General features: G+C 35.1%; 2 protein-coding genes across 6 annotated transcripts in view; both read left to right on the forward strand.

The window, feature by feature from the left end:
- LOC147842155 (uncharacterized) overlaps positions 1-26,879 on the forward strand; it is an 80,057-nt gene that overhangs the window by 39,672 nt on the left and 13,506 nt on the right. For 2 of the 5 annotated variants that reach the window (XM_087271136.1, XM_087271137.1), the window contains exons 4-6: positions 5,632-5,681; positions 20,605-20,649; positions 20,715-20,875. In XM_087271136.1, coding sequence (XP_087127262.1) covers positions 5,632-5,681; positions 20,605-20,649; positions 20,715-20,875 — 256 coding nt within the window. Of the gene's footprint in view, positions 1-5,631; positions 5,682-7,139; positions 7,288-17,760; positions 17,896-20,604; positions 20,650-20,714; positions 20,876-25,210; positions 25,764-26,879 lie in introns of those variants that run through there. The other 3 variants (XM_087271138.1, XM_087271135.1, XM_087271139.1) reach the window with 3 other exon arrangements.
- tpbgl (trophoblast glycoprotein like) lies at positions 5,472-11,151 on the forward strand. Its single transcript, NM_001258231.1, is given in 3 exon segments — positions 5,472-5,493; positions 5,632-5,681; positions 10,186-11,151. A coding segment is annotated over 1 exon segment (942 nt). The 5' UTR covers positions 5,472-5,493; positions 5,632-5,681; positions 10,186-10,209.

Here is a 26,879-nt window from a genome sequence, read left to right on the forward strand (position 1 = left end):
ACCTTTTAATGTCACTCTAAGCTGAATACTAGTATTTTCGAAAAATATCTAGTCAAATATGATGTACTTTCATCATGGCAAAGATTAAAGAAATTATTTCTATTATGTTTAGAAATGCGTTGAAAAAAAGATCTTCTCAAAAAAATATACAGGGGGGCTAATGATTCTGACTTTTGTTGTGTAAACATTATATGCACCCAATTTTTGATAGGCGAAAAATATTGGCAGAAAATTGCATTTTAGTTTTTCAGCCAAAAGACATCGCATATTTGACTTTCCCTCCAATCGTAGTCACTTCACAATGTGCAGCAGCTTTTACACCAGAAGCAGAAAGCACTGCGCTATGAAACCCATTCATTTCAATGGCTTGTGCTGTGCAAGGTGGCTTTTGAAGGGTTAGTTCCTTCCTTTTTTTTCTTCATTCCTTCCTTTCTTCCTTCCTTTTTTCTTTCTTTTCTTCCTTCATTTCTTCTTTCCTTCATTTCTTATTTCTTTTCTTCCTTCCTTAATTCCTTGCTTAGTTACTTTTCCTTCATTCTTTCTTTCCTTTCTTATTTTCTTCCTTCATGCTTTCTTTTTTTCTTTCTTTTTTGCCTTTTCTTTAATTCTTCCTTCTTTTCTATGTATCTTTTTTCTTCACTTCTTTCTTTCCTTCCTTTTTTCCTTTCTTCCATTCCTTGCTTACTTGCTTACTTTCTTTTTCCTTCTTTCTTTGCTTTCTTACTTATTTCCTTCCTTCTTTTATTAATTACTTCCTTCTTTTTTCCTTATTTCTTTCTTTCTTCCTTCCTTCAGTTATTGCTTATTTCTTTCCTTCCTTCTTTCATTCATTCATTTATCTCATCATTTATTCATTTATATCTATCTATCTATCTATCTATCTATCTATCTATCTATCTATCTGTCTGTCTGTCTGTCTGTCTGTCTGTCTGTCTGTCTGTCTGTCTGTCTGTCTGTCTTTGTTTTCTTAATTGTCATTCCTTCTTTCAATCATTCATTCCTTCTTTCTTTCCTTTCTTATTTCTTTCCTTCCATTCATTCATTCATTCATTCATTCATTCATTCATTCATTCATTATTTCTTTCTTTTTCTTCTTTCTTTCCTTCCTTATTTCAAACCTTTATTCTTTCTTTATTTCTTGCCTTCTTTCTTTCCTTCCTTATTTCTTATCTTCATTATTTCTTTATTTCCTCTCTCCTTTGTTCTTTCTATCATTACTTACCTATGTCCTTCCTTTCTCCCTACCTTTTTTTTAGGTTAAATGTACAGATAATTAAATTCTTAAACCTAAAATATTAAAATACAATTTACATTTTTTATTATTTTCTTTAAAATAAAATACATTCAGTCTGCAATGTCTATTCTGTAACGTTATATGCAGTGTGATGTGCAGTTTTGTTTTTCAATCTGTTTTCCCCAACAATAATCTAACAATAAATGTTTCACACCCAGTATTTCTAAGACAAACCCAGAGTCTCTTTTCTGGCTAATCTAATTTAAATATAAATATAAATGAAAAATTATCATGAAAAATCTCATCCAGTAGCTGGCCATGAGCCTGTGTAGACATGTTAAGATGGAAAGCAGAAGGTTACATTTTAAAGCATAATTGATCAGTGATATATTTCGTGTGGCTAAAGAGTGGCGGATGGGTTACTGTAATGATATCCCACGAAATTGAATTATCTCCAAGCGTTAAAAGCTACATGCTCCACTTGACTGGGGAAAATGACTAAATGCTGAGTGCTCTCGTCTGAACTCCAGTAACCTCTGGTGGAAAACTTATGCAGCGAGCGAAATGAACGTCCCTTGGCAGACCAGTGTTTATAGAGCTTATTTTACCTGTCTCTGTTTGTCTTTCTGATTGTGTTATTTTATAGTCATTGCAACACGGTACCTGGAGATTTGCCCTCTTCTATTAAACAATGACGGAAGCGGTTGAAATACTGTTCAGAGAGCAGTTTTAAGACGACAGCTAAAATTGCAATAATTGGAAAAAAGCTTTACCTGCCAACAGATTGTGCCCCACAGACAGATAGGATGGAGTAACATTAGATCCTGTAGACAGCTGGTGTTCACAGTATAGATTGGATTGCAGAGCCGCTCTGTGAACAGATACAGCAAATCAAAGATGGTATAGCAAAGGATATGTGCTGGATTAGACTTGAGACACTGCACGTTTCATATTAGGATCAAAAATAAATATAGAATTAAATTAAAATATATCAAATAAAGACAATAAAAAACCTCATCCTAATAATAAATTTAATACAAATTTGATCCGAATTTAATCCGAATCCTTCATCCTAATAATAAAGTCATCTTAATAATAAACTTAAAGGTTAATTGCTGCATACCTCTACACTCATAACAGGCAATAAATATCATTTAAAATACTAAAAATCTACATCCTATAAAACTACACAATAATGCTAAATAAAAATAAAGATTGTACACATTAATTATAAATGTTAATTGCAATATGAATCTATGCCTATAAAAAAATTTAAATAAAAATTATTTATTCTAATTATAAATTTAAATGTCAATTTAATGAATACGTCTAATCCTAATTAAAATTGTTTATAAATATTTTTATGTGTTTATAAAATAAAATTAAGTAAAATGAAATAAAAGTAAAGATTGTACATGTTTATTATAAATGTTAATTAATTAGTAATATAAGTTCATGTCAGGGCGATACAGTGGCGCAGTAGGTAGTGCTGTCGCCTCACAGCAAGAAGCTCGGTGGTTCGAACCTCGGCTCAGTTGGCGTTTCTGTGAGGAGTTTGCATGTTCTCCTTGCATTCGCGTGGGTTTCTTCCGGGTGCTCCGGTTTTCCCCACAGTCCAAAGACATGCGGTACAGGTGAATTGTCCGTAGTGTATGAGTGTGTGTGTGTGTGGATGTTTCCCAGAGATGGGTTGCGGCTGAAAGGGCATCCGCTGCGTAAAAACGAGCTGGATAAGTTGGTGTTTACTTCCGCTGTGGCGACCCCGGATTAATAAAGGGACTAAGCCGACAAGAAAACGAATGAATGAATGATGTTCATGTAAACAAAATAATATAAATTCTTCATCTTAATTCTAAATGTAAATGTTAGTTGCTGCATAAGTCAATGCTCATTAAAAAACAATACATTTAACTAAAATTCATTCATTTTCTTGACATTTCTAAATGTCACGAGGGACATGATCGAATGCCTTCTCCAGGTTCACAAAACACATGTGGACTGGTTGGGCATACTCCCATGAACCCTCGAGCACCCTGGTGAGGGTATAGAGCTGGAACCAGTGTACCACTGGACCATTAAATTAAATAAAATTCTTCATCCTAATTATACATTTAAATGTTAATTGCTGCATAAATCTATAAGTTTATTTACTTGTGTAAATGTGTGTAAATTTATATTTATTCTGTTTTTAAATAAATTTCAGTAATATTATTGACTAATATGAAAATGTTCATATAATTTATTTACAATACAGTTTGTAAAGTAATATGTTCTGTCTATAAGTAGATAAAATATTATATATAGACCACTTGATTTGTTTGCAAAATAAAGTGGATCTTTTTGGATTTGCAATATAAGCATTAAATAAAAGTTAAAAAGGTATTACTTTTTATTTCAGATAGTCTGCAGATTTTTAACAAAATTCTGCCCAAAAATAGCAAAAAAATGTCAGCAGATTCCGTCTGGCCCTACTCATAAGAAATAACACATTTAACTAAAATAATACAAATCCACATCTACAACTAAATCTTTAAATTAAAATTGCTCATGAATTAAATTTAAATAAATTTAATGTAATTAAATAAAAAAAAAACTGCAACCTAATCATAAATGTTAAATGTTATTGGAACATATTAAACACTCATAAATGTTAAAATAATCTAATCAATATTTTTAAAATTACTTCCTAATAATAAATGTATATATTGTCTTTTTTTTTTTTTAAAGGTAATTTTAATTGCAGCAAAAATCACTTATGCAAACAGGTTAGCAGTATAAGGAATGCTAGAAAACTAAGAGAAGGGTTTAGTCATCCGTGTGCAGGAATCAGTAAACAATTCATGAATTAATAGTGTAAAAGAGGAGTATGCTTAAACAAACAACATGTTCAATAGGGAAACAGCCTTGTTTTTATTAAAGTACAATAGACAGGCAAGACAGCCAGAGGGTCTGTAAACATAAAAGTGAAGCTTGTATTTTTGCTTTGTACCTATATTAATATTTCAGTTTGTTATTGCAGATGTTATGTTGTCTGAATCCTTCTTCAACATGGAAGAATTATTGTTTTTAGAGCTGGGTTGAGTTTCAAAATCAACATTATGACCCTACCTGACACTTAGATAGAAAAGTATAGCAAACATAATCAGATTTCATTCATTTATTAAAAAATAAATACAAGAAAAGAAGACAAAAAATTATTACATTTATTTATTTTACAAAGAGCTAAATATATTTTTAATTTGTCCATAAGGTAAAATCCAATGTGTTAGTTCCTTTGTTTTGTTTTTGTTTTCTAACACTTCTATCAATTGTTGTTAATAAAATATAAAATAATTAAACTAAAATACAATCTTATATAATCTGCAAATTAATGATACATAGAATTAGATATAAATAATTAAATGCAAAATTTAATAATTAAATAAATGCTCATTTAAAACTTACATTTTAATTATAAATGTAAATAATCATTTCATAATAAATCCACGCAAGTGATAAAATGAAAAAAATAATATTATACAAATTAAATCAAAATAGAATCTAAAACAAAATAATTAAATAAAAATAAAAATATTACATAATATTTATATTAAATATACATATAAATGTCTATGATTATAAAAATAAATGCAAAATTTAATGAATAGATGGTCATTTAAAGTCTACATCCCAAAAATGTCATTAAAATGTATTATAAAATAAAATAATTAAATATACAAATTAAAAATGATATAATATACGTATTATTTACATATATAAATGTATTTAAAAGTTTAATAAATAAATAAATGTTAAATACATTAAATAAATGCTTATTTAAAATCTACATCTTAAATAAAGTTTATTACATAATTAATCTATGCAAGTAATTAAATAAAAATATTAAAATTAAATATAATATAATATAATATAATATAATATAATATAATATAATATAATATAATATAATATAATATAATATAATATAATATAATATAATATAATATTCATTCATCCTTAATTTTTTTGGCTTTGTTAAGCCGAAAAGAAAATTAATGAGTGAATAATATAATAAAAAATAATATAATATAATATAATATAATATAATATAATATAATATAATTTTAAAAACGTTATTTGGATCATGCTCAAAAGTAACAATAAAATGTATTTATTTCATTATTTATTTCATTATTTATTGGATTTTTGTTTGTTCATAAGCTTTAATGGTTTTTCTTCATTCCTGTGTATCTGTCAGCTCACAGGAGGAGGCGACACAGGTAAGTGAAACTGAACAAGTGTTTATTGATAGGAATCGATCAGCGGGAAGAGATGGATGGCAACACGTGATTTAACAGGCTTCTTGAATGTAATCCAAAAGACTTAGCGGGCAGTAACAGTATCTGGTGTTGTTGCAGGTGATGTCGGGAAGAAGATAAAGGCAGACGAAGATGAGCTGATCAAACAGGTAAGTGAATCAGCCAACAGACATCTAACCTTGAGACCAGACAGGTAAATAGGGTAAAAACAAAAATCACTATTAGCTATCACGACAGTACCCCAGAGTATTGACATTGGGAAACATTGATTTTAAGGTTATGTTTACACTATGAATTAAATACAACATAGCTGGACTGGGCAATTTGGCCTAAATTAAATAAGAACGAGTATTTTATTTATTTATTTATTTATTTTTGCCCTCATAATTTTGTTTGCCGTCTAAAGGCATCTCTGTCGCAGCTTCCAATCATCGTCAATGTAGTGCAAAGTAAGGATCAAGAATGAGTTCATCGTTCTACTTGACCAGAGATCAGGGGCCTCATGTATACAGTGTGTGTATATAATACACACACTTATTAATGATTCCTACTTGTCTTCCTCGTGATGAAGAGTAGGCAAAATCTGACATGTAGTGGGGGAAAGAAGAGTTCATCAGACGTTGGATTCGAACCGAGTTCATGATCGAACGTGTCAAAACATGTTGCCATGCGCTTTACGAGCTACGCCACCCACACTGCTGTTTGCCGCCCTCTTTAGTCTTGTTGTCTCTGTCAGTCAAACGGTGATAGGTGGGAATCACTCAACTACCTCATTCCAACGAGGTGTGCTATTTACACTTAGCCTAAATAGACACTACAAATTTTACACCTTTACATCAGACCATTTCTTTTTAATTCACTCACAGTGCGATGTTTAGACCCAACTGCGTTAATCGTGTCAGCTAATCTCTCCCACTCTATTTTTTTTTCTTTTGTTATTAATTCCGGAGGACAAACTTTCAAATAACACCGTTTTTCTCTGGTCTGCCTCCGAATGAAGCACCGCCAATTCATATTCCGTTTCTCTTTTTGCTTGCTATTGCTTTTTCGTTTGGTTTTGCCAAAGTGGAGTTATTACCATATTTATTAGGGGGAGGAGGCAGGGAGGGGTTTTGCGCTCGTGCACGTGCACTCAGTTTCACGTTAAGTCGGATGTACAAAGAGAATATGCATGGTATTCCGCTTACGCAGTGTTTCAAACATCTGAATTTTTTTACTGCATATGCACATTTACAGCTTTGTGCGTACGCAATGTTTTAGTATGAATTTAACGTCTTCGTACATGAGGCCCCAGATGTGGCTGCAAAGTGCCTGCAGAAGTAAAAATCAGCCACAGCCTTTAACAGAGCGTAACACGTGACACATAGGTAAAGTAATTGAAAAAATTGTCCAGGAAAAATTTTATCGATTATAGATTCTGAATGACGATTTCGATTACTTTTCGATTAATCGTCCTGCCCTACAACACAGGTTCATTCTGAAAATGTAGCCCTATATACATTTCTGGAAATCACAAATTATGTAGCCAGAAGTATGTATGGCTGCATTTCATCCTTAAAACAAATGCTACAGGGCAATATGATGCCTTTCTTTTTCTTGCTTACTAGCTGACTGCTTACCTCTGTATGAACGGCTTTCACGCTGTTACCAGTTTCTCCAGTGGCTTGCCACGTACGTTGGCGGACTTGAGACGCAGAGAGGAGTTGATCACGATGACGGGGTTAGAGTCTGGCAAAGAACAGTTCCAGAAAGCAGGTAAGACAAAAACTGTAGCCAAAAAATGTAATAAACAAGTAGATTACATCAGGGTGAGAATGTGGTGAAATCCGAAAACGTGGTAAAAATCAGGCAAGGGCTTTTCTATTTTTGGATTGCTTTTGAAAATTGTCGGTTGGATTAAGGGAAGTGGGTAAGCAGGTCAATCGGTGGTTTTGAAAACACTATTGGTTGGGTTTAGGGAAGGAGGGTGGGTTAGTCGATTGGTCAGTCATTCAGTTAGTTGACAGCAGCCTCTGGTTGATTAATGCGAGAACAACAGGTGCAAATGGCACTTGCGAGAGAAATTTGAAATCTGAAAAAGCCTCACATTTTTTATTAAGATTGTGTTGGCTATATAATCAAATTATGAATGAAAATATGATCTACAAACTTTAAGAACATAAAGATTAATAAAACTATACAGTTTGCTATTTTTTTATTTATTATTCATTGATATATTTTAAAATACTCAATAGGGAGTGAAGATTTTATTGGGGAGGGGGGTGGAATAAAAGGTTTTCTTCTGTTTTTCTTTAGAGAAGGAATCAACAGTTTGGTTATTTATTTATTTTCATTTTTTAGGTAAATAGACTAATTCCCATGTATTTTCACTCGTCGTCATTTTGGTTTTGTTTTAATTTTTTGACTTTTTTTTTACCCCAACCAAGTTTCTCTTTTCTTTAATGACACGTTGTTGTATCTAACTTGATTCATAAACTCAGAAAGTTGTTGCTTAATTACTGTTAATCTTTAGTGTTGCTTGCTTCCCCTACCCTAGATGGGAGGATGTAAGGTAACACTTTACATTAAGCATGTATAAGGTAATACAATAGTTAATCTATTTACTAACATGAAAAACACATTTATCACAGCATTCACTCATATTTGCTAATGTTAGTCAATAGTAATAAAGTTGTTCGTTGTTAGGTCATGTTAACTAAAAGTGGATTAACTAATGTTAACAAGCACATCTTTGGATTTTAATAATGCATTCGTAAATGTTGAGCTATGATTAATTAATACTGCACAAGTATCGTTCATCATAGTTCATGTTTGCGAATACATTAACTAACATGAACTAATGAAAGCCTATTGTAAAGTTTTACCAGAAGTAACAAGAAGTCAAACAACGTCATTCTAAAAATTGACAGTTAAATGAAAAAACAGTGTCTGTGTCTGAAGTGTTTTTCTCGGTTTAATTTAATTGTTAGAGTTTTTATAATTGCAGCATTTCACTTTAAGTTTCCCAAAGAACGTAGAAGTGCTCAGTTTGAGTTTGCAAAACACTGTTCTCAGGTGAGGTTTATTCGTTGTCCACTACTCGGCTCTGTGTACATTATCTCTCGCTTACACACACACACACACACACACACACACACACACACACACACACACAGAGAGAGAGAGAAAGAGAGAGAGAGAGAGAGAGAGAGGAGAAAGAGAGAGAGATTGGGAGTTTGTGAGTTATGTGGATTCTCCATAGGCGTATTGTATTTTATACAGTATAACAGCTCATGATATGGCCCTATGCTACCCCTACCCCTAAACCCCAGCACTCAGGAAACCTGTGGCAAAATTTTGGATGTCAAAAGACCTCGTTAAGTATGATTTTTAATAATTTTGGATTACAAAGCTATAAGGTAGTTCCTCATAAATCATCTCAATGTTGTAATACCTAAGTCACACCATGCCATTTTACAAATATATCTTTGTAAACCACCAAAAGCAGCACACACACGAACACAAGTTGTTTTATAATGTATGAGGACTCTCTATAAGCGTAATGTATTTTACACAGTAAAAACAGCTTATTATATGGCCCTATCCTACCCCTACCCATAAACCCCAACACTCTCGGGACACCTGTGGCAAAATTTTGGCTGTCAAAAGACCTAATTAAGAATGATTTTTAATAATTTTGGATTACCAAGCTATAAGGCAGTTCCTCATATCACCTCAGTGTTGTTATACCTAAGCCACACCATGTTATTTTACAAATATATCTTTGTAAACCATCAAAACCAGCACACACACACACACACACACACACACACACACACACACACACACACACACATAAACACAAGCTGTTTAATAATTTATGAGGACTCTCTGTAAGCATAATGTACTTATACAGTAAAAAAAACTTGTTATATGACCTTTCACTATACCCTATCCCTATCCCAACCCTCACAGGAATCTTATGCAATTTTTTAATGTGAAAAAATCCCTCAAGTATGATTTTTAACAGTTTTAAATAACAAAGACACAATGCATATCCTCATAAACCAGGTAAAGTTGGTTTTATATTCACAATTCTAAATAGTGAAATCATATTAGCAGCCAATGACTATCAAAGTAGGTTAAAACACTGTTCACTGTCTATTAATTGGTGCTAATATTGTTTTGAAGTCACACATACACGTCTGAATATTCAAAGTACCATGGTAAATAATATAGGGAGCTGTCACTAAACGTATGTGCGGATATAAAACCAACTACCTCAATACATTGTGATTCGGGTCATACCCATGTCATTGTGTCCTCATAAACTACATAAACAAGCACACACGCACACACAGAGACTGGAGGAAGTGGGCGAGGTTTTGCTCACCTCAGGGATGCTGGCAGACAGACAGTATTTGATCGCAGTAGTAGAGTAGGCGTCATCAGGGGAGCTCCTGAAAGAGAAAATGCTGCCGGACTGAACACTCGCTCTCCGGCCGCACGCACGGACAGCTCTGCTCTCCCCGATGGACGAAAAGGTTTCCTGAGGCGCACTGAATCCGACAATACATGCGGCTGTTAAACCTGGACTAAACTGACTGCTGTTCGCTTCACATTAAAATGGGAGTAAACGGAAAGCATCTCCGTGTTTTATCTCACACTTTTAAGCGATATCATTTCACCGTCTGGCTCATGTGTTCCTTCGTTTTGTCCGATGAAGCTCAGTGTCCGTTCAACTGCACATGTTTTAACAGATCTGTGATGTGCGAGGACTCTGAAGAGATCAAACTACCTCTAGAAGTGCCTAGAAGGACACAGATCCTGACTTTAAACAATGTAAACATGTCAGTATTGATAGAGAGAGCGTTTTCAGCCAACGGGACAAATGCGCACAGTCTCCATGAGCTGTCATTGCGGGACAACAACATACAAGTGATTCAAAGTTGCGCGTTTTGCGGACTCCACAGACTGCATTTGTTAGACTTGAGTCGCAATCGTTTAGAGGATGTGCATCCTGAAGCTTTTTCTGAGTTGAATCAGCTGCGTAATCTGAATCTCAGTTACACTTTAACTGCAGCGGGTGCGAATCAGCTATCGAGCGCACTGGACAGTCTGAGCAATCTCCAGATTCTGGACCTTTCTGGAAACCGTTTGAAGACTATCCCTCTTTCTGGGTTTGGGAAATTCAGTTTAACCATGCTCAACCTCACGCATAATTCAATCACAACATTGGATACCAATGAGCTAACTAAATTAAGCGAGTACAGGGAAATGCGCGTTTACTTGTCGCACAACCCGTTCGACTGTAGATGTGACAGACTGAGGGAGTTTCACGATTGGCTGAAGAACAGCTCGCAGTGCGCAGACTCCAAAAACTTGAGATGCGCGCTACCCAAAGTGCAGAAGGATTTACGCGTGGAGAGCGTGGACTGTAAAAACGTGGGCTCTTTTGTTCTTCTTGGCATTGTGCTGGCGCTCATCGGCGTGGTGTTCCTTATGGTGTTGTATTTGAACAGGCGAGGCATTAAAAGGTGGCTCAACAACATTAGAGAGGCCTGCCGGGATCAAATGGAGGTGTATCATTACAGATATGAACAAGACTCCGATCCAAGGTTGACAAACGTTGCTGTTTAAGCAGAAGAACCTGCTGGTGTGTAATTTCCTTGAACTCTTCGCGGAGATGCTGACAGCCAGACAGGAGTTTTGTGGCATTTACAGTGCTCAGCATAATTGAGTACACCCCATTTTAAAATGAATATTTTATTTTATTTTATTTCTCAGTGAATATAATATTATTTTTATTATTATTTATTATTTTTAATATTATTAAATATAAATATATTATTAAAATTATAATTTAGTCACCAAATATATTTAGAAATGGAAAGATAATACAGTACAATTAAATTCAAGCAAAATACTACAAAAGAAAATTACAATCTACAACATTTCAACAAATTTTTTTTGCTTCTCTTAATTTTTTATTTTAAAATGCATATTTTATTATATTTTATTGCTCAGTGAATATAATACTATTTTTAATATTATTTATTATTTTGAATATTATTAAATATATATATATATATATATATTCATTCAAATTATTATTTAGTCAACAAACTTATTTAGAAATTGAAAGATAATACAATTAAATTCAAACAAAATACTGCAAAAGAAAATTACAATCAACAAAATTACAAAACAATTAATTTTATTTATTTATTTATTTTTTATTTATTTTTTTGCTTCTCTTGATTTTTCCTCTTTCTAAAATTTGTATTTAACATTTTTCTATAACATAAATTTGGGGTTACTAGTTTTTGGACCATTATCATAAATTATTTTGTTAGATTAGCTCCAGATTTGGCTTCAGTACTGACTAATCTAATGTATATGCACTAATATAATATTGTATAGCTTCCTATTAAAAAATATGAATTTAAAAGAGAGATTTGTGAGGGGTGTAATCATATATGCTGAGCACTGTATGTTAGCTGTGAGACAAGCAACCTGTTTAAAATTGACATTCACCAGAAAGTCTTTTAAATAATGTTTTTTTTTTTTTTTTTGGTAATGCCTTACAATAAGGTTGTATTAGTAATTTTAATAATGTGTTTACTAACATGAACAAACAATGAATGAACAATACATTTATAACAGTATTTATTTATCTTTTTTACGTTACTGGAAATAAGTTGTTCAATGTTAGTGTATTTTAACTCACAATTCAATTCATCATTATTTCTATAGCGCCTTTACAATATACATTGTCAAAGCAGCTTCACATACTAATGTAATGTAAATTGAAACTGTCAGTCCAGTTTTCAGAGTTAAAGTTCAGTTTAGTCTAGTTCAGTGTGTTTTTTTACTATTGAAAGTCCAAACACTGAAGGTCAAATCCATCGATGCGCAGCTCCAAAAATTACAAGGCATATTAACTAAAGTAAACAAGCATAAATTTGGATTTTATTAAAGTAGAATTGTTCTTTTTAGTAAATACATTAACTAATGAAACCTTATTGTAAATTGTGATGGTTCATTTTAAATGTGTCAGGCTGATACATTGTTGAAGAATTCTCATTTCAGAAAAAATGTATTATATTCCAAAGTCACAAAAAGATCCACCTCAGTATATATGATCAGTTTTCATATTACTTTTCAATAATGAGACCTCATCAACGATGTATGCAGCCAAACAATGCGACCTCCAGAGCACACAGCCATCCAAATGAGATGCAGCTAAATGTTTGGAATTATGGGCATTTAATAACTCAGGTTGCACTCATGGGCGTGTCTGATTTTTATTTATTTTTTGTCCAATGAAAGTCTAGTAGTGAGAATGCCCCTCCCACCTGCATGTGACTATCTATTAAAAGGGATAGTTCACGCTAAATTACAATTCTGGCATCATTTACTCAGTCTCCACTTGACCAAATGGGTTTGTTTGTCTTACCTCTGTTAACCACAAAATATTTGAGGAAATGTTGGAATCTTGGTAGCTCTTGGCCACCTGTATTTTGTTTTACTATGAATGTCAATGGCTAAAAGGTTTCCAACACTTTTAATAATAGCCTAGAAGGAGAAAAACTCAAATGTTAGCAATCCAACACAGACTCATTCTGGAAACATACCCTGATATACATTTCTGGAGATTGTGAATTATGTAGCCAGAGGTATGTATGGCTGCATTTCGCCTTTAAAACGAATGCTAGGGGGCGGTAATACTGCGTTCCTTTTCATGCTTATCAGCTGATCGCTGACCTTCGTATAGACTGCTTTCACACTGTCACCAGTATGTCTAGTAGCTCGCCATGTACGTTGGTGGACTTGAGACGCAGCGAGGAGCTGACCACGATGACAAGGTTCGAGTAAGTAAAAAGTAAATTCGAAGAACAGTTCGAGAAAGCGGGTAAAACAAAAACAGAAGCCAAAAAATATAATGAACCAGTAAATAACAGGGTGAGAATGTGGTAAAATCTGAAAACGTGGTAAAAATCGGAGGGCTTTTCTGGATTGCTTTTTAAAACAGTCCATTGGGTTTAGGGAAGTGTGGTGGGTGGGTCAATCGGTGCTTTTGAAAACACTATTGGTTGGGTTTAGGGAAGGAGGAGAGTGGGATCAGTTAGTCAGCCGACAGCGGCCTCTGGTGGATTTACGTAGGAACAACAGCATGAAATGGCACTCGCAAGAGAAATTTTAGATCTCAAAAAGCGTACACAGCGGCCTCTAGTGGATTCATAAAAACAAAAACTGCAAAAAAAAAAAAAAAAACGTAGCTCCTGGGATGTATTTGGTGCTCTCCAGAAATGTATACAGCAGTATGTTTTCAGAATGAGACTGTGTTGTAGAAATCACTTGAGGGCTAGTAGATGATGAGTACATTTTCATTTCGGGGTGAACTACACCTTTAATGGTTCTGGATTTTGCAGGTTACAAATGCCATTGAGATGAATGCGAATGCTAGCTTTCTCCTGGTATTATAAATCTCTCTGCAAGCAATATAAAGTATTATATCATGGTTCACGTGACTTAAACTGAAGCTTTCTTGCTGTATTTCATAACCAGAAATTCCCACATCAATACATCAACAAAGAGGGGGGAAACAGGGCTTGATAAGCAATTTCTGAGCTTTAAGTGTTATTTGTATTCGAGGCCAAAATGATAGTGGCCTAAATGTAAATACATTTATCTTTTTTATTGTTCTAATATGTAAACAACAAGCTCAAGTAATATAGGAGAATACAAGAAATGTTATTTCTTCTTAATGAATACATTTATTTCCTTAATGCATTTTACGTATTACACTTGCTGCAACAATTTGTGTGAGGTACAAACACAAACAAACATGCATAACATTTCCCTTTAAATAGGCAATATTAAAATACATACATTTGTTGCATCTCTTGTTGAATAGTATGAGAATGTGCATTGTGGTGAATGGATGCATAAAGAGTATGTGCTGCCTGGACTACTGCTTGAATTTTACTCTCTCTGTTACTCTCACTTTTTTACCCTATAACCGTGTATACAGTGCCAAGTCCAGACACTTTTGGTCTAGAGTGAAACAAAACTATTTATTTTATTTAAAAAATTTATTTTTTTGCAATCTTCAAATCTAGACCTTTGATTTAGTTTATGTGTATGGATATTTGACTGTACAAAAGATGTGCAGTTCTCCCCTTCATCAGCTCTTTGCATTTTTAAAATGACTGTGATGCAGCCCAAATAATCTTGTGAAATTACATTTAGAGCAGTGATATGATATCATTTTATAAACAAATGACTTGCATCCTCAATAAAACTCAAGAAATCCTTAATGACTGCGGTTTGTGTGTGTGTGTGTGTGTGTGTGTGTGTGTGTGTGTGTGTGTGTGTTTTTTTTTTTTTTTACAAGTTAATGGATCATATCAATCGTATTTGCTTTCATATCAGTTTAGCAGCTAAATAAGAAAATCTAAGCTGAGAGAAAATCTGCTATTCCCCATAAACAAATTCTGAGATGACATGTGATTACTGAATTAATTGTCAGTTTCTTACAGAAAGTGGAATATCATTAATCCTTTTGTATTGCAAATTGACTAGCCTTTCATTATGTTGGTGGCTGTTTTTGCCCCATTGACTTCCATTTTAACTACAACATGTTTTGAATGCAACGCTAAGACACCCAATAACCTTGGATTCTTGATTGTTGCTGGTTTTTCCTGTTAAGAAGAGGTCAAATTTGTCATTTTTACAATGTTAACAATCTAGACGTAAAGTCTAAAGTGCATGGCACAAAAGCACTAAAGGCATGTCTAAATCACCTTTTATAATAATAACATTATACGAAAGCAAATTGTCATGAATAAACTGAAAAAGCCTCCCAAGATGAAGAAGGCATAAAGGCAGTGGTTATTAATTTTGAAGAAAGTAATAATTTTTGTAATATTTTATTCCTTTAGTTCTTTTTCATCTGTAAATATATTAGCGTATTGCTGTACATCCTGTGTGTATTAAGTAATATGTAAGGGAGGCGCACAACTAACGCGCTCTGCACTGGACTTTAGACTTCCTTTCTGCTGATCTATTGAACAGTCTATTTTAGATACTCAAAACAGCAACGCGCCAGCAATGCGCCTTAACACACCTCCTTTTGTAGACTAGAACGCCCATGGGCGCACATATGAGTGCAAATGCATTTGCTATTTAAACAGCCTGCTGCAAAACGTCAAAACGACACTTGCGTTGAGCTGATACTAGCAAATAACTTTTGCGTCGCACCTTGGGCCGCATTGCACCGGGTGTATGACAGGGCCAGAAAACTGAACGTTACACTACTGAGAAAACAGTTAAACTGCGAATCTGCAGCACTCAGATAAAGAACAAGCCTCTTCCATTGTGCCTTTTTACTTTCTCTTTACTTTTACTACTTACTCCTTCACTTTCGGAGATCAGTAAACGGTGTTGTACACACTTTGCTGAAGACATCCATTAGCCCACATATTTAATTAAGATTTGTTTCAAAACTATTTCTAAATTCCGTTCTAATTATAATATGGTGATGCATACGTCTCCAAAACCCGACAGGCGGACAAATCTAAAGTTGTTTTATTAAAACAAAAATAAATATGAATATAATAAATAATACTGCTAATAATATTATTATTATTATTATTATTATTAAACAAATGCAAATTGTCATGAATAAACTGAAAAAGCCCCTGACATAAAGGCATGGAAGAAGAGTTTTTACATCTACTGTATGTAGTAAATAATACTTTTTGAAACATTTTAATCATATTTTTTTCATATGTAAACTTATTTGTGTATTGCTGTACATCCTGTGTGTATTAAGCGTTTGGACCTGCATAGGCGCATAACTAACGCGATTTGCACTGGGCTTTAGACCTGATTTTAGTTGGTCAATGATGCCATCTATTTCAGTTTTTCAAATTAGCAATGCAACCAAACAATGCGCCTTAACACACCTCCTTTACAGACCAGCACACCAATGAGTCCACAAAGTGGCGCCAATGAATTTGCTTTTTAAGGAATGTGCCACAAAATGTGAAAATTACAGTTGCACTAGTCTGAAAATAGCAACAAATCATGACCTATGCTTAATGTGTCATCCAATAGATGGCGCTCCCTGAGCAGTAGCCCCTTCAATATACTAGGGTGTTACGACCCACACAGACCACAGGTTGAGCACCCCTGCTGGCCTCACTATCACCACTTCCATTATAATGGAAAAATGGGGCAAAAACAGCCTCAAACAGAATGAAAGGGTAGTCAATTTACCCAGTGTATTGAGTTTTTGGAAAAAATCCAAAGCATTTCTCCAAAATATATATCTAGATAAGATTTTTCACCAAAAATCCTTCCATTTGCTGAAACACAGAGAAACGTGTGGCCAAATTAAGCCTCAAAATCACCCATAGTGCATCAAAACATCCCAAACAGCACACTGGGGTTAAGCATGTTCAGTTTATGTGTACACAATCTTTTCTGCTCAATCTCAACCTCCCTCTTTAAGTAGCCCATATATGAAGCTCTCCCTCCTCAATATTGATGATAGCTGGAGACAATTTGCTGCTAATAAAAGAACAGAGGCATGGCTGAAGACAAATCTGTGACATAATTATAGCAGTACTGGGATTAATCTCATCAGGGTCATAACCAGAAGAGGGCAAGCCAATGTCCTATAAATCCTCCCTTCTTCAAGTCCTGAGCCTGATTCATTTGCACAGGTTTAATTACTTGGTTCTTGATGATCGGGTATTTGATTTTCAACACAGTGTCAGTCATGTAACGGCACAACCTCTGATACAAATCCTGTTGGCACTGAACAGAAAAATGAATGTCTTGTGCAAACCTGTTTTCCTCCAGTGAGTATGAATCTTTTTTAATATAAAGCTGGTGTTATTGATGTTTACCCTATGCTTCATTAACCTCTGAATGGTTTCCTGCATGTGGAATACAGATATTTGAGAGGTTGTTTTTTTGGGTTAAGTGAAAGTCAGAAACTACCATTTAGCCTATCAAATATTGTACACTTTCAACATTCGATTCTACTACTTATTTTGTTAATGTATATTATGACAAGTCTGTATTTTTTGGCTACATTCAGATATAGTTGTTGATTTCTTTTACTTTTATTTACTAAAAGGTGACTGTATACCATGATAAACAAAAGCAGATGAATGAAATTGCTTACAAAAATGCTAAAATAACCATTGGCATGGTGTCCCCTTCACTATACAGGGGCATTAGGACTGACACAGACCGCAGGTTGAGTGCCCCCCTGAGTGCCTCAGTAACATCACTTCCAACAGCAACCGTGTTTTCCCATGTGGTGTAGGTCCAGGTACTGACCAGGCTCTGCCCTGCTTAGCTTCAGTGACTAACCACTTTTGGGCTGCAGGGTGATATGGCTGTGGCACTGTTGAAAATATTACTTTTTTTAACAACATGCAACATACACTGTAAAAGATTTAATGACAAAAAGTCAAGACTAATTTTGACAAAGTTAATTAGGTTTTGGCAAAAAATTTTAAGTTATATGAAGTTTTACTTAATATTTTTAGCTAATATACTTTATGAAAGTTCACGTGATTTAACTAAATTTGCAGCCGCAAGATATTTGTTTTACAGTGTATACATTTACAGTTGTGCTCGAAAGCTAACACACCCCTTAAAAAACGTGAATAATTTTAACAAAATAATAGAGATCATACAAAAGTTGTGTTATTTTTGTTATTTAGTGCTGTCCTGATTAAGATTTTCACATAAAATAAGTTTACAAATATCTCCCAAGACAAAAACATAGAGGAAATTATTAAAGGGCCTTGAAACCCCCTCGTTTCAGCAGGGTGTTTTCACACCTCTACTTTGGGAAAAGTCAGAACAGTGGGCGTGTCCAGCTCTGTTTAGGGGGGAGTGTCGGAGGAAGAAAAGAGGCATGTTGTGGGAGTGTCTATTTGGGCGCGCTGAATTTCAAAGTCAAAACACACACCCACAGGGGACAAAGTGACTGTGTTTACATGGACATCTGTAGTCGAATTATTTGCCAAATTATTAAAAGGTAGACTTTAACTGCAGTTTGGCTCTTTCATTCAGGGAATTCATTCATGTCCCTCACGACAAACGAGATATTTGATTCGAGGAACTGCTCTAAGCGTGTATTTTTCATGCAATGTTTGACACCGCACGGCGAATGAGAGAAAAAAAAAAGACTAAGCGGTTTTTTCAGGAAACTTAGATGCACTCGGCAGGTAGCGTCAGAAAGCCGTGTGTGTTATTCCGGTCACAAAATGTGGCGAAAATCCTACACGAGGTTAAAGTTTGGTTGTAGTGCTAACATGTTTACACTCAGTGCAATAGTTTGTTTGATACGAATAAAATACGAACTGAATAAACAAAGAACACTGGTAGCTCACTTACCAAATCTGTAGAGACAGGACAATCACCAGCAACTAGAGCCGCGTCTTTATTAAGAGGAGACTACAAGCGAATCCGGATCTCAGCGTTTGCAGATGAGAACAGCTCTCAGATAAACAATAATCCTCCTTAGACACGTAAGTTACTGTAGTCGCGCGTCGCGTACACTGTTAATCCACACGTGACTCCAGCTGCGCTCTCACAGAGAGAAAATGAAAACAACACTTAACTGCAGCAAACTATAAAAGCAACACTTCACGCTCGTCTAAACACTATGACAGTAATGAATATTAAATATTTAATTTAATATGCACAATAGAGCGCGCTGATTGGTTTGAACCAAGCCTTACTCATGCATTAATGCATCACACTGTAAGACGTAATAAGACTCACTCTGGCACAGACGCCCAGTCTGTACGCTGGAATACACGCTATTATGTCATGACCGTGACGCAGCTTCAAAAATTCGTTTCAAACAGGAAGTACGAATTTGCTTGAAATAACGCAAAAACAACCAATTTACACTTTTTAGCGAAATATAGGTGTCCTAATAGTGTTTTTAGCAGTGTGGGACACATATACGACTGTCAACAGCTCAAAAAATGTGTTTTGGTGTTTCGTGACCCTTTAAAATAAACCCCCTGCAACAGTTTACATTCTCTTTGTGTGTGGTTTCCTGATGATCTGCATTTTCTGCTTTGTGATGGATGTTTACAAGTCGCTGGTTTGCTCTGAACAGATAAACTGACTATTTTTCTTCAGAAAAAAAAACTGTCCTGCAGACTCTTCAGTTTTCTAGCATCTTCTGCAGATTTGAACCCTTTCCGGCAAGGACTGTATGATTGTTAGTTTCATCTTTTTACTCTGAGAATGATTGAAGGACTCAAACACAACTGTTAAAACAGGTTTAAACCCTCACTGATGCTCCAGAAGGAAACACAAGGCATTCAGAGTAGAGGTGTGAAAACTTAATCTGAAGATTCATGTAAATTGCACTTCAGTTGTTTTCCGGCATGAGCAAGTATTTTTGTAATTTCTAATAAGCAGCGCTAAATGGAAAAAGGTTATAACAACAACAAAAAAAGAGAAATTGGAAATTTGTTCTGGTTAAAAGTTTTCACCCCCTCTGGGTTTGGGAGTTAATCACATTCTATACGATTTTTTTTAAGGGATATGTAAACCTTCGAGCACAGCTGTATACTGTATCTTAAAATGTAAAAAAAAAGGTTTGTTTAGGGGTTTCATTATCCTATAATGGGCTGCAGAAAAACAATATCTAAAAGGTAAAGGCTTGCATTAAAAGAGAGATAGGCCGTACAAAAATGAAAATGGGTAACATGCTAATTAGCATGTGTTGTCAATGTTTCTAGCAGGCTTTGGCTATTTTCCATTTAATTACCACTTATTCTGGCTTGTTTTCAAGAGAACTCAAATAAATCCACTTGGAATAATGCACTAATTATAAAGGCTATGGTACATTTATGTAAGCTTATGAAGAGTTTAATATCCTCTGTGTCCTGTTTCACAGATAAACATGGTTTTGCAAAGAAACAATGTTGAGTAAATGGTTGAATATTTCTTCTTTTATTTATACAATGATTGCTCCAAAGCAGGTATTGGCTCATTGTCCCAGAAAGGCAGCGTTGCTTATGCTTTACTATCTTTCAGAACTTAACTGTACTCCTGTATCACAGAAGGGACCCAAAAAGGATGGTAAGTATGAACAGTTTAAATGAATTGAATGGCAGTATAAACAAATAACCAGAGATGAATGATAGGAACGGTTGAAGTTGGAGGGAAATGACTGGAGAAGGGATATGGCGATAAAGGAACGAAGGAAACCAGACACAGGGGAGGCCGTGATGACCAGACATGGAACAAAGAGAAGCCACACTACGGAGGAGAGATGCAGACACTGTGGATCACAGGAGAAAACCAGGTAAGTAAAGCAACTAGTATTGATACACTGACCATTTCAAGAGTTCACACTTAGCTGATGATTGATTATAAAGCTTGATTGGCATGCTGTCCCAGGGGAGAGCCCTGAGCTCATAAGATCCTCGAGCCCGGGGCTCCCTCCCATTTACAATGCGAGAGGGGAGTTTGAGCTTAGGTAGATCTTGAGAACTCCCCTGCTGTAGTAGCTAATAAACAGATAGTGATTGCTCTTAAGAGAAAACTACCTATTAGGAGCATGTCTATGGTGCTGATTTGGATTAGTAAATTAACTTAAGTTGCATGTTTTTGGATGGTGGGAGAAAACCGGGGAACCCGGGGTAAATCAAGGTGAGCATGGGGAGAACATGTAAACTCCGCACAGAAACGTCGGCTGGCTTGGTAAGGACTAGAACTAGTGACGTTCTTGCTGTGAGGCAAACAATATTTTAAGAAACCATTACACATAATGAAATGTTTAATAAATTATTAAGACATAGTCACTTACTGTAAAACTGAGTAAATTCATTTTCCTTTTGTGGTGGATTTTCCCTTTAAAGGACTTGTTGACAATACAATAAAACCTCTGTTATTTACTCCATCTTGGCTCATTTCCATCTGATCTTTGTTCATCATTGGAACTCAAATGAAGTTACTCTAATCAATCTGAGAGATTTCTGTCCATACGCTGGATGTAGTTTAATGCAAAACCTGAGATTTGCTTAAAATCTTCAAATGAAAGACACTTCAGTATTTTAATAAAGCAAAAAATCCATATGAATTAAGTGGTTTACTCCAAGTCTGCTGAAGAGACATAATTGCTTTATGAGATGAACAGCAGGTTCTTCTGCAAGAATGAGGTCTTGGTTGAGATTCTGTTTATTTTCATGAATCAAAATCATGTTTAATCAAATTAAATCTGTTCATGATATAAATTAATTTTGTCTCTTCAGAACACAATTATAAATGACTTAAACCTCATATTAACTTCATATGTTAAATTAATACATGAAACATATGCGAAACGTGTATGAGAAAGATGAGAGAATGTTGACAGAATCTCAAGTGTTCAAGTTTTTATTTACCTGCCTGTTTAGGCATTATTTCATTGTTTTCAGAGAACAGAAAGGGGGATTCTCAAAATACCTCAAAACTTGTGATTCTGATGCTGGCCAAGACATTTGCAGGTGTCCATATGTGCTGATGGAATCAGTTCAAGTCTTAAAGAAACACTCTATTTTTGGGAGGAAACCGGCACATTTTACGTTTAATTTTACAATTACTCATTTTACTGTGACTCCCCTACATTTAAACCAACCCAGGCTCACTGCGGATATGTACCTAGGTCTACATTTCTGGGGAGAGTAACCTGAGGTACGTCTCCTCGCAGTTTTTGCTTTTGCAAATCCGCCAGGGGACACTTTGTACACTTTTTGATGATCTCAAATCTCTCATACATTTTCTTCTTGCGTAAATCCACCATAGGGCACAATATACACTTCAGCGAACAGGCCAGCTTGCTGTCGACTGACAGATTTACCCACCGACCCATCTCCTTCCCTAAACCCAACTGATCCCAAACTTTTTCAAGAGCAATCTAGAAACAGAAACGCCATCACAAATGTGTGATTTCAGCACATTTTTAGCCTGTTGTTTATTTATTTATTCATTTTTTGTTTTGTTTTACCTGGTTTCTGGAACTGTTTTTTGACTCAATCCCTGTTATTGCGGTGAATTCCACTCCATATCTTAAGTCCGCCAAAGTATGTAGCGAGCCACTTGGCAAACTGATAACACTGGAAAAGTCGTCCATATGGAGGTTAGTGGTCAGCTGTTAGCGCTAAAAGCAACAAAAGCCGTTGGCAGTGTCATACCACCCAGTAGCATTCATTTTAAAGACTAGATGCAGCCACACTTACCTCTGGCTACATAATTGGCGCTCTCCAGAAATGTAGATAGGGGTGCATATCCACAATGAAGCTGTGTTGAGTTGAGTTTTACTAATTTTTACTCCATTTAGCCGATCTCACTTTTAGCTTAGCTTAGCATAAATCATTGAATCGGATTAGACCATTAGCATCTCTCTCAAAAATTTCAAAAAGAATTTCGATATTCTTCTATTTTAAGCTTTTCCAGTTACATCATGTATTAAGACCAATGAAAAATAAAAAGTTGCTATTTTCTAGGCCGATATTTCTTAAAAACTTTGCTGCTACTCTATTATGCCAGAATGAGAGTATTCCCACACATATCAGTCAAGAAAATAAAAATTTCCCAACGCCTGTTTGTTGTGATGATGATGTAACTAGAGAATATTAAAGCTTAAAATACAAAAAAAAAAACTTTAATTCTTTTTTGAAACTTGTAAAAGAGATGCCAATGGTCTAATCCAATTCAAAGACTTATGCTAAGCTAAGCTAAAAGTATTTATGTCCAACCTGGAGATCTGCTGAATGGATTGAAAAATAATACTAGTCAACTGCTTAACTGTAGAGGAGTCGTAAAATTGGAGTGGATTGTTTCTTTAAGACCTGAACTGATTCCATCAGCACATATGGACACCTGCAGAATTCTTGGCCAACATCAGAATCACAAGTTTTAAGGTATTTTGAGAATCCCCCTTTCTGAGATTGTTCTCTGAAGTCGCTATTTTCCAGGCTAATGTGGCTAAAAGAGCTCCTGCCAGACCTGCTGATCAACTGAATGATTTCATACATGATAAAACAACTGTTTAACCCAGTTGGAAAATTTGTGTTTCTTTAAAAAAAAAAAGAGCAAAAAATACTTAATGCCTCAGCAGGCGACCCTTCTTTCCCACCCTGGTTTTATCTTGCAGACATATTAATCGCACATGACCTTCTCCAGACCTCAGTCTCTCTGCATCTCAGACGAGTTCACTCTCCGTGTGTAAAGAATTAGGCCTCTGACTCAGAGTCCATTGCCCCTGCAAGCCTGACTGAAATTCGAAATGACTTTGTCCAATTCACTGGCTTTCTAAAATTGAGGAAACAGTCAAATATTTATGCCAACCGCAGCAAAAAAAAGAGAAGAAAACGAGCAAAGGATAAAGAATGAAACCCGTTGAAATAGGCTATTTTCTTTAATAATGGCGAACTGTAGCCTTTGTGCTCTTCTGGTTTTGTGCCAGCTCATTCTCTATAGTGCTGGGACAGCCAGTCATTATAAATCTATATTATCTCTCATGCACCAGGAACACATTAGCATAGTGCCGGCCAAGCAACTAGACCTATATTCAGTAGAAGTTTTTCAGAAGTTAACATTCAAGAACTCTTGATCTTATGTGATTTCAACGCACATTTTAAGCTGTATCTCTTTTAATACATTTAAAAAAATAATAAATTTAATACATTTGAAGCACAATAATCATAATTTAGGAATGTAAATTATAATGAGCATTTGTTTGTTTGGCAAAACATGTCTTTTTCACAAAGAAGGTTCATACAGATTCCCAAAGCAGATTCTGTTAAGATCAGGGTCTGGTTAATGTGAGTGTGGACTTTGGGGTTTTTACGATGTGGTCACGTGTTGAATGGTCAGTTTGTATGTCTCAGTATTTGGGCTTTGGTCACATGGTCAAGAAAGAGACAAAATAGGTGGTAAACTTTGCACTGGTTTCTTTTCCTGCTCTGCTCCTCTCCTGTTCTGGAATCTTCTGACTCTATTGCTATCAGGCTCTCGTTGGGGCCGACTCTCTGTTCTTTCTCTCTCTCTCTCCCTCCCCCTGTCTCTCCCTCTCTCTCTCGGGTGACTTTATTTAATATAATTGTCATGAAATAATTTTATTTTCACCATCATACTGATAACTTCAATCAGCAGAACCACAGTTCGAACCGCTGTAGTTAAAATCCCTTTCTGACAATAATCTTCCTATTTGAGTACAAGGCTTTAATAATAAAGACTGTATTTACTAGAATAATAAATACTTTTCTTCACAAAATGCTAATAAATTTAATTTATTTAATTAAATTTACCATCATCAGTCACATTTCATTCACCAAGTGCTATTCATAGCTGCTGTTACCATGTAAATCCACTAGAGGCCGCTGCAGACTGACTAACTGACTGACCAATCGACTGACCCACCCTCCTCCTTCCCTAAACCCATCCAATAGTGTTTTAAACAGCACCGATTAACCAGCGCCCACCCACTTTCCTAAAACCAACCAATAGTCTGTAGATAGTCAATAAACAGTGTTTTGTAAAGCAATATAGAAAAAGAAAAGCAATCGCCTGATTTTTACCATGTTTTTCAGATTTTAACACATTCTCACCCTGTTATATACTTGTTTATTTACTAGCTTGTTTTTGTTTAACCTAGCTTTCTGGAACCGTTCTTCATTGGACTCAAACCCCTTCATAGTGGTCAACTCAGTTCTGCGTCTCAAGTCCATCGACATACCTTGCAAGCCCCTGTGCAAACGGGTAACAGCAAAAAAGCTGCCATACTGAGGTCAGCGGTCAGCTGGTAAGCGTGAGAAGGAACAGCACCATACCACCCTCTAGCATTAGTTTCATAGATGAAATGCAGCAATACGTACTGCACTTTTGGCTACATCATTTGCAATCTCCAGAAATGTATATAGGGTTACATTTTCGGATGCCAGTTGACAAAACAATAGTTTCATTGGCAATAATGTGTTTTGACAGATATTGTAATGTCAGATTTCTGTCTAAATAAAGCTTCTGTCAAATGAAATCCAGTGGAGACACAACGGCAGACGATGATACATTTGATGCAACACATCATTAATAGTCATCTGATTTTTTATTTCGCCATGCTTTACTTCAGCCAACTCAATCAAAATATAGATAAACTCATCGCTATCAGATGAAAAGGAAATCAAATTAAAACCTAGGATTGACCTCAGTCCAACAAACTAAACTCTTTTTTTCTTGTTTGTTTTCATGTAAGTCCTGAGAGGGTAAAGACATCTCTCTGGGTTTGGAGAGATCAATTAGAGTATCTCACCCTGAGATGATCATTGTTGTGTTTATGTTGTGTCTCTTCTAAGGTCATTATCACTTATGAGAGCAGCCTGGGGCTCATTAGGGCAGATCATTCACACTCTCGAGGTTTAATTTGTTTCTGTCATGGACTTGCCCTAATAAGACAAACAAATTAGCTACATTAATACTGTCACTATTTGGAGCAAATTAGGTTGTTTTGGGAGTCATTAGAATGTGGTATTCAATTGCGGATTGAGGGTTCAGTCACTTTAGAAAAGATCAGAAGTGAAGATATGAAGGAGATATGAAGAAGACATAAATATATTAACAGCCTGGACCAATATATATTTACAAAAAGCAGTCTAAGAATGGGTTTAACTACATCGGTTTGAACTATAGTTCTGCCGAATGGCTTAAAAAAGTATCATTATGATGGTGAAAAGCTGTACATTCCTAGTCAATTCTTCTACAATTCTTCTCCTATAGTCATTCTTCTACAGTTTTATACCTATAATAACCTTTTTATATATACCTATTTATAACTGAAATAAGGGCAGTTTTAGAGGCTAAAATGTGAGAGAGCATTGCTATTATGTGATTGTATTGTATTGCAATATGGAACAATGAGTTGTCCAAGCTAAATTCACAAAATACTTGTAAATTAACACTGAATAGTAACAAAATAACCGTATATAATTATAAAACATGGAATAATAATAATAACATATGATATTAATTTTACCCTATCTTAAATGTAAAATAAAGTTACCCGAGAGAGAGTTGGGCCAAATAGCAGTAGAGCCAGAGAAGAAGGAAATACTCCAGAGCAGAAAAGAGACAGATCTAAATTTTCTATTTACTTTTGTCCCTTCATTCACTATATAAACAGAGCCTAAATACTGAGACATTCAAACCAATGAAGCATCAATATGTGACCACATCAAACCCAGGCTCATTCTGAAAAAATACCCCTATAAAGTGGTACCTAAAGTGGTTTATCACAGGAGTTGCATTCTAAAAATAACCTGCAATGGGTGAAA

Source organism: Danio rerio, chromosome 10 (genome assembly GCF_052040795.2).
Source record: "Danio rerio strain M-AB ecotype USA chromosome 10, GRCz13ab, whole genome shotgun sequence".
Classification (NCBI taxonomy): domain Eukaryota; kingdom Metazoa; phylum Chordata; class Actinopteri; order Cypriniformes; family Danionidae; genus Danio; species Danio rerio.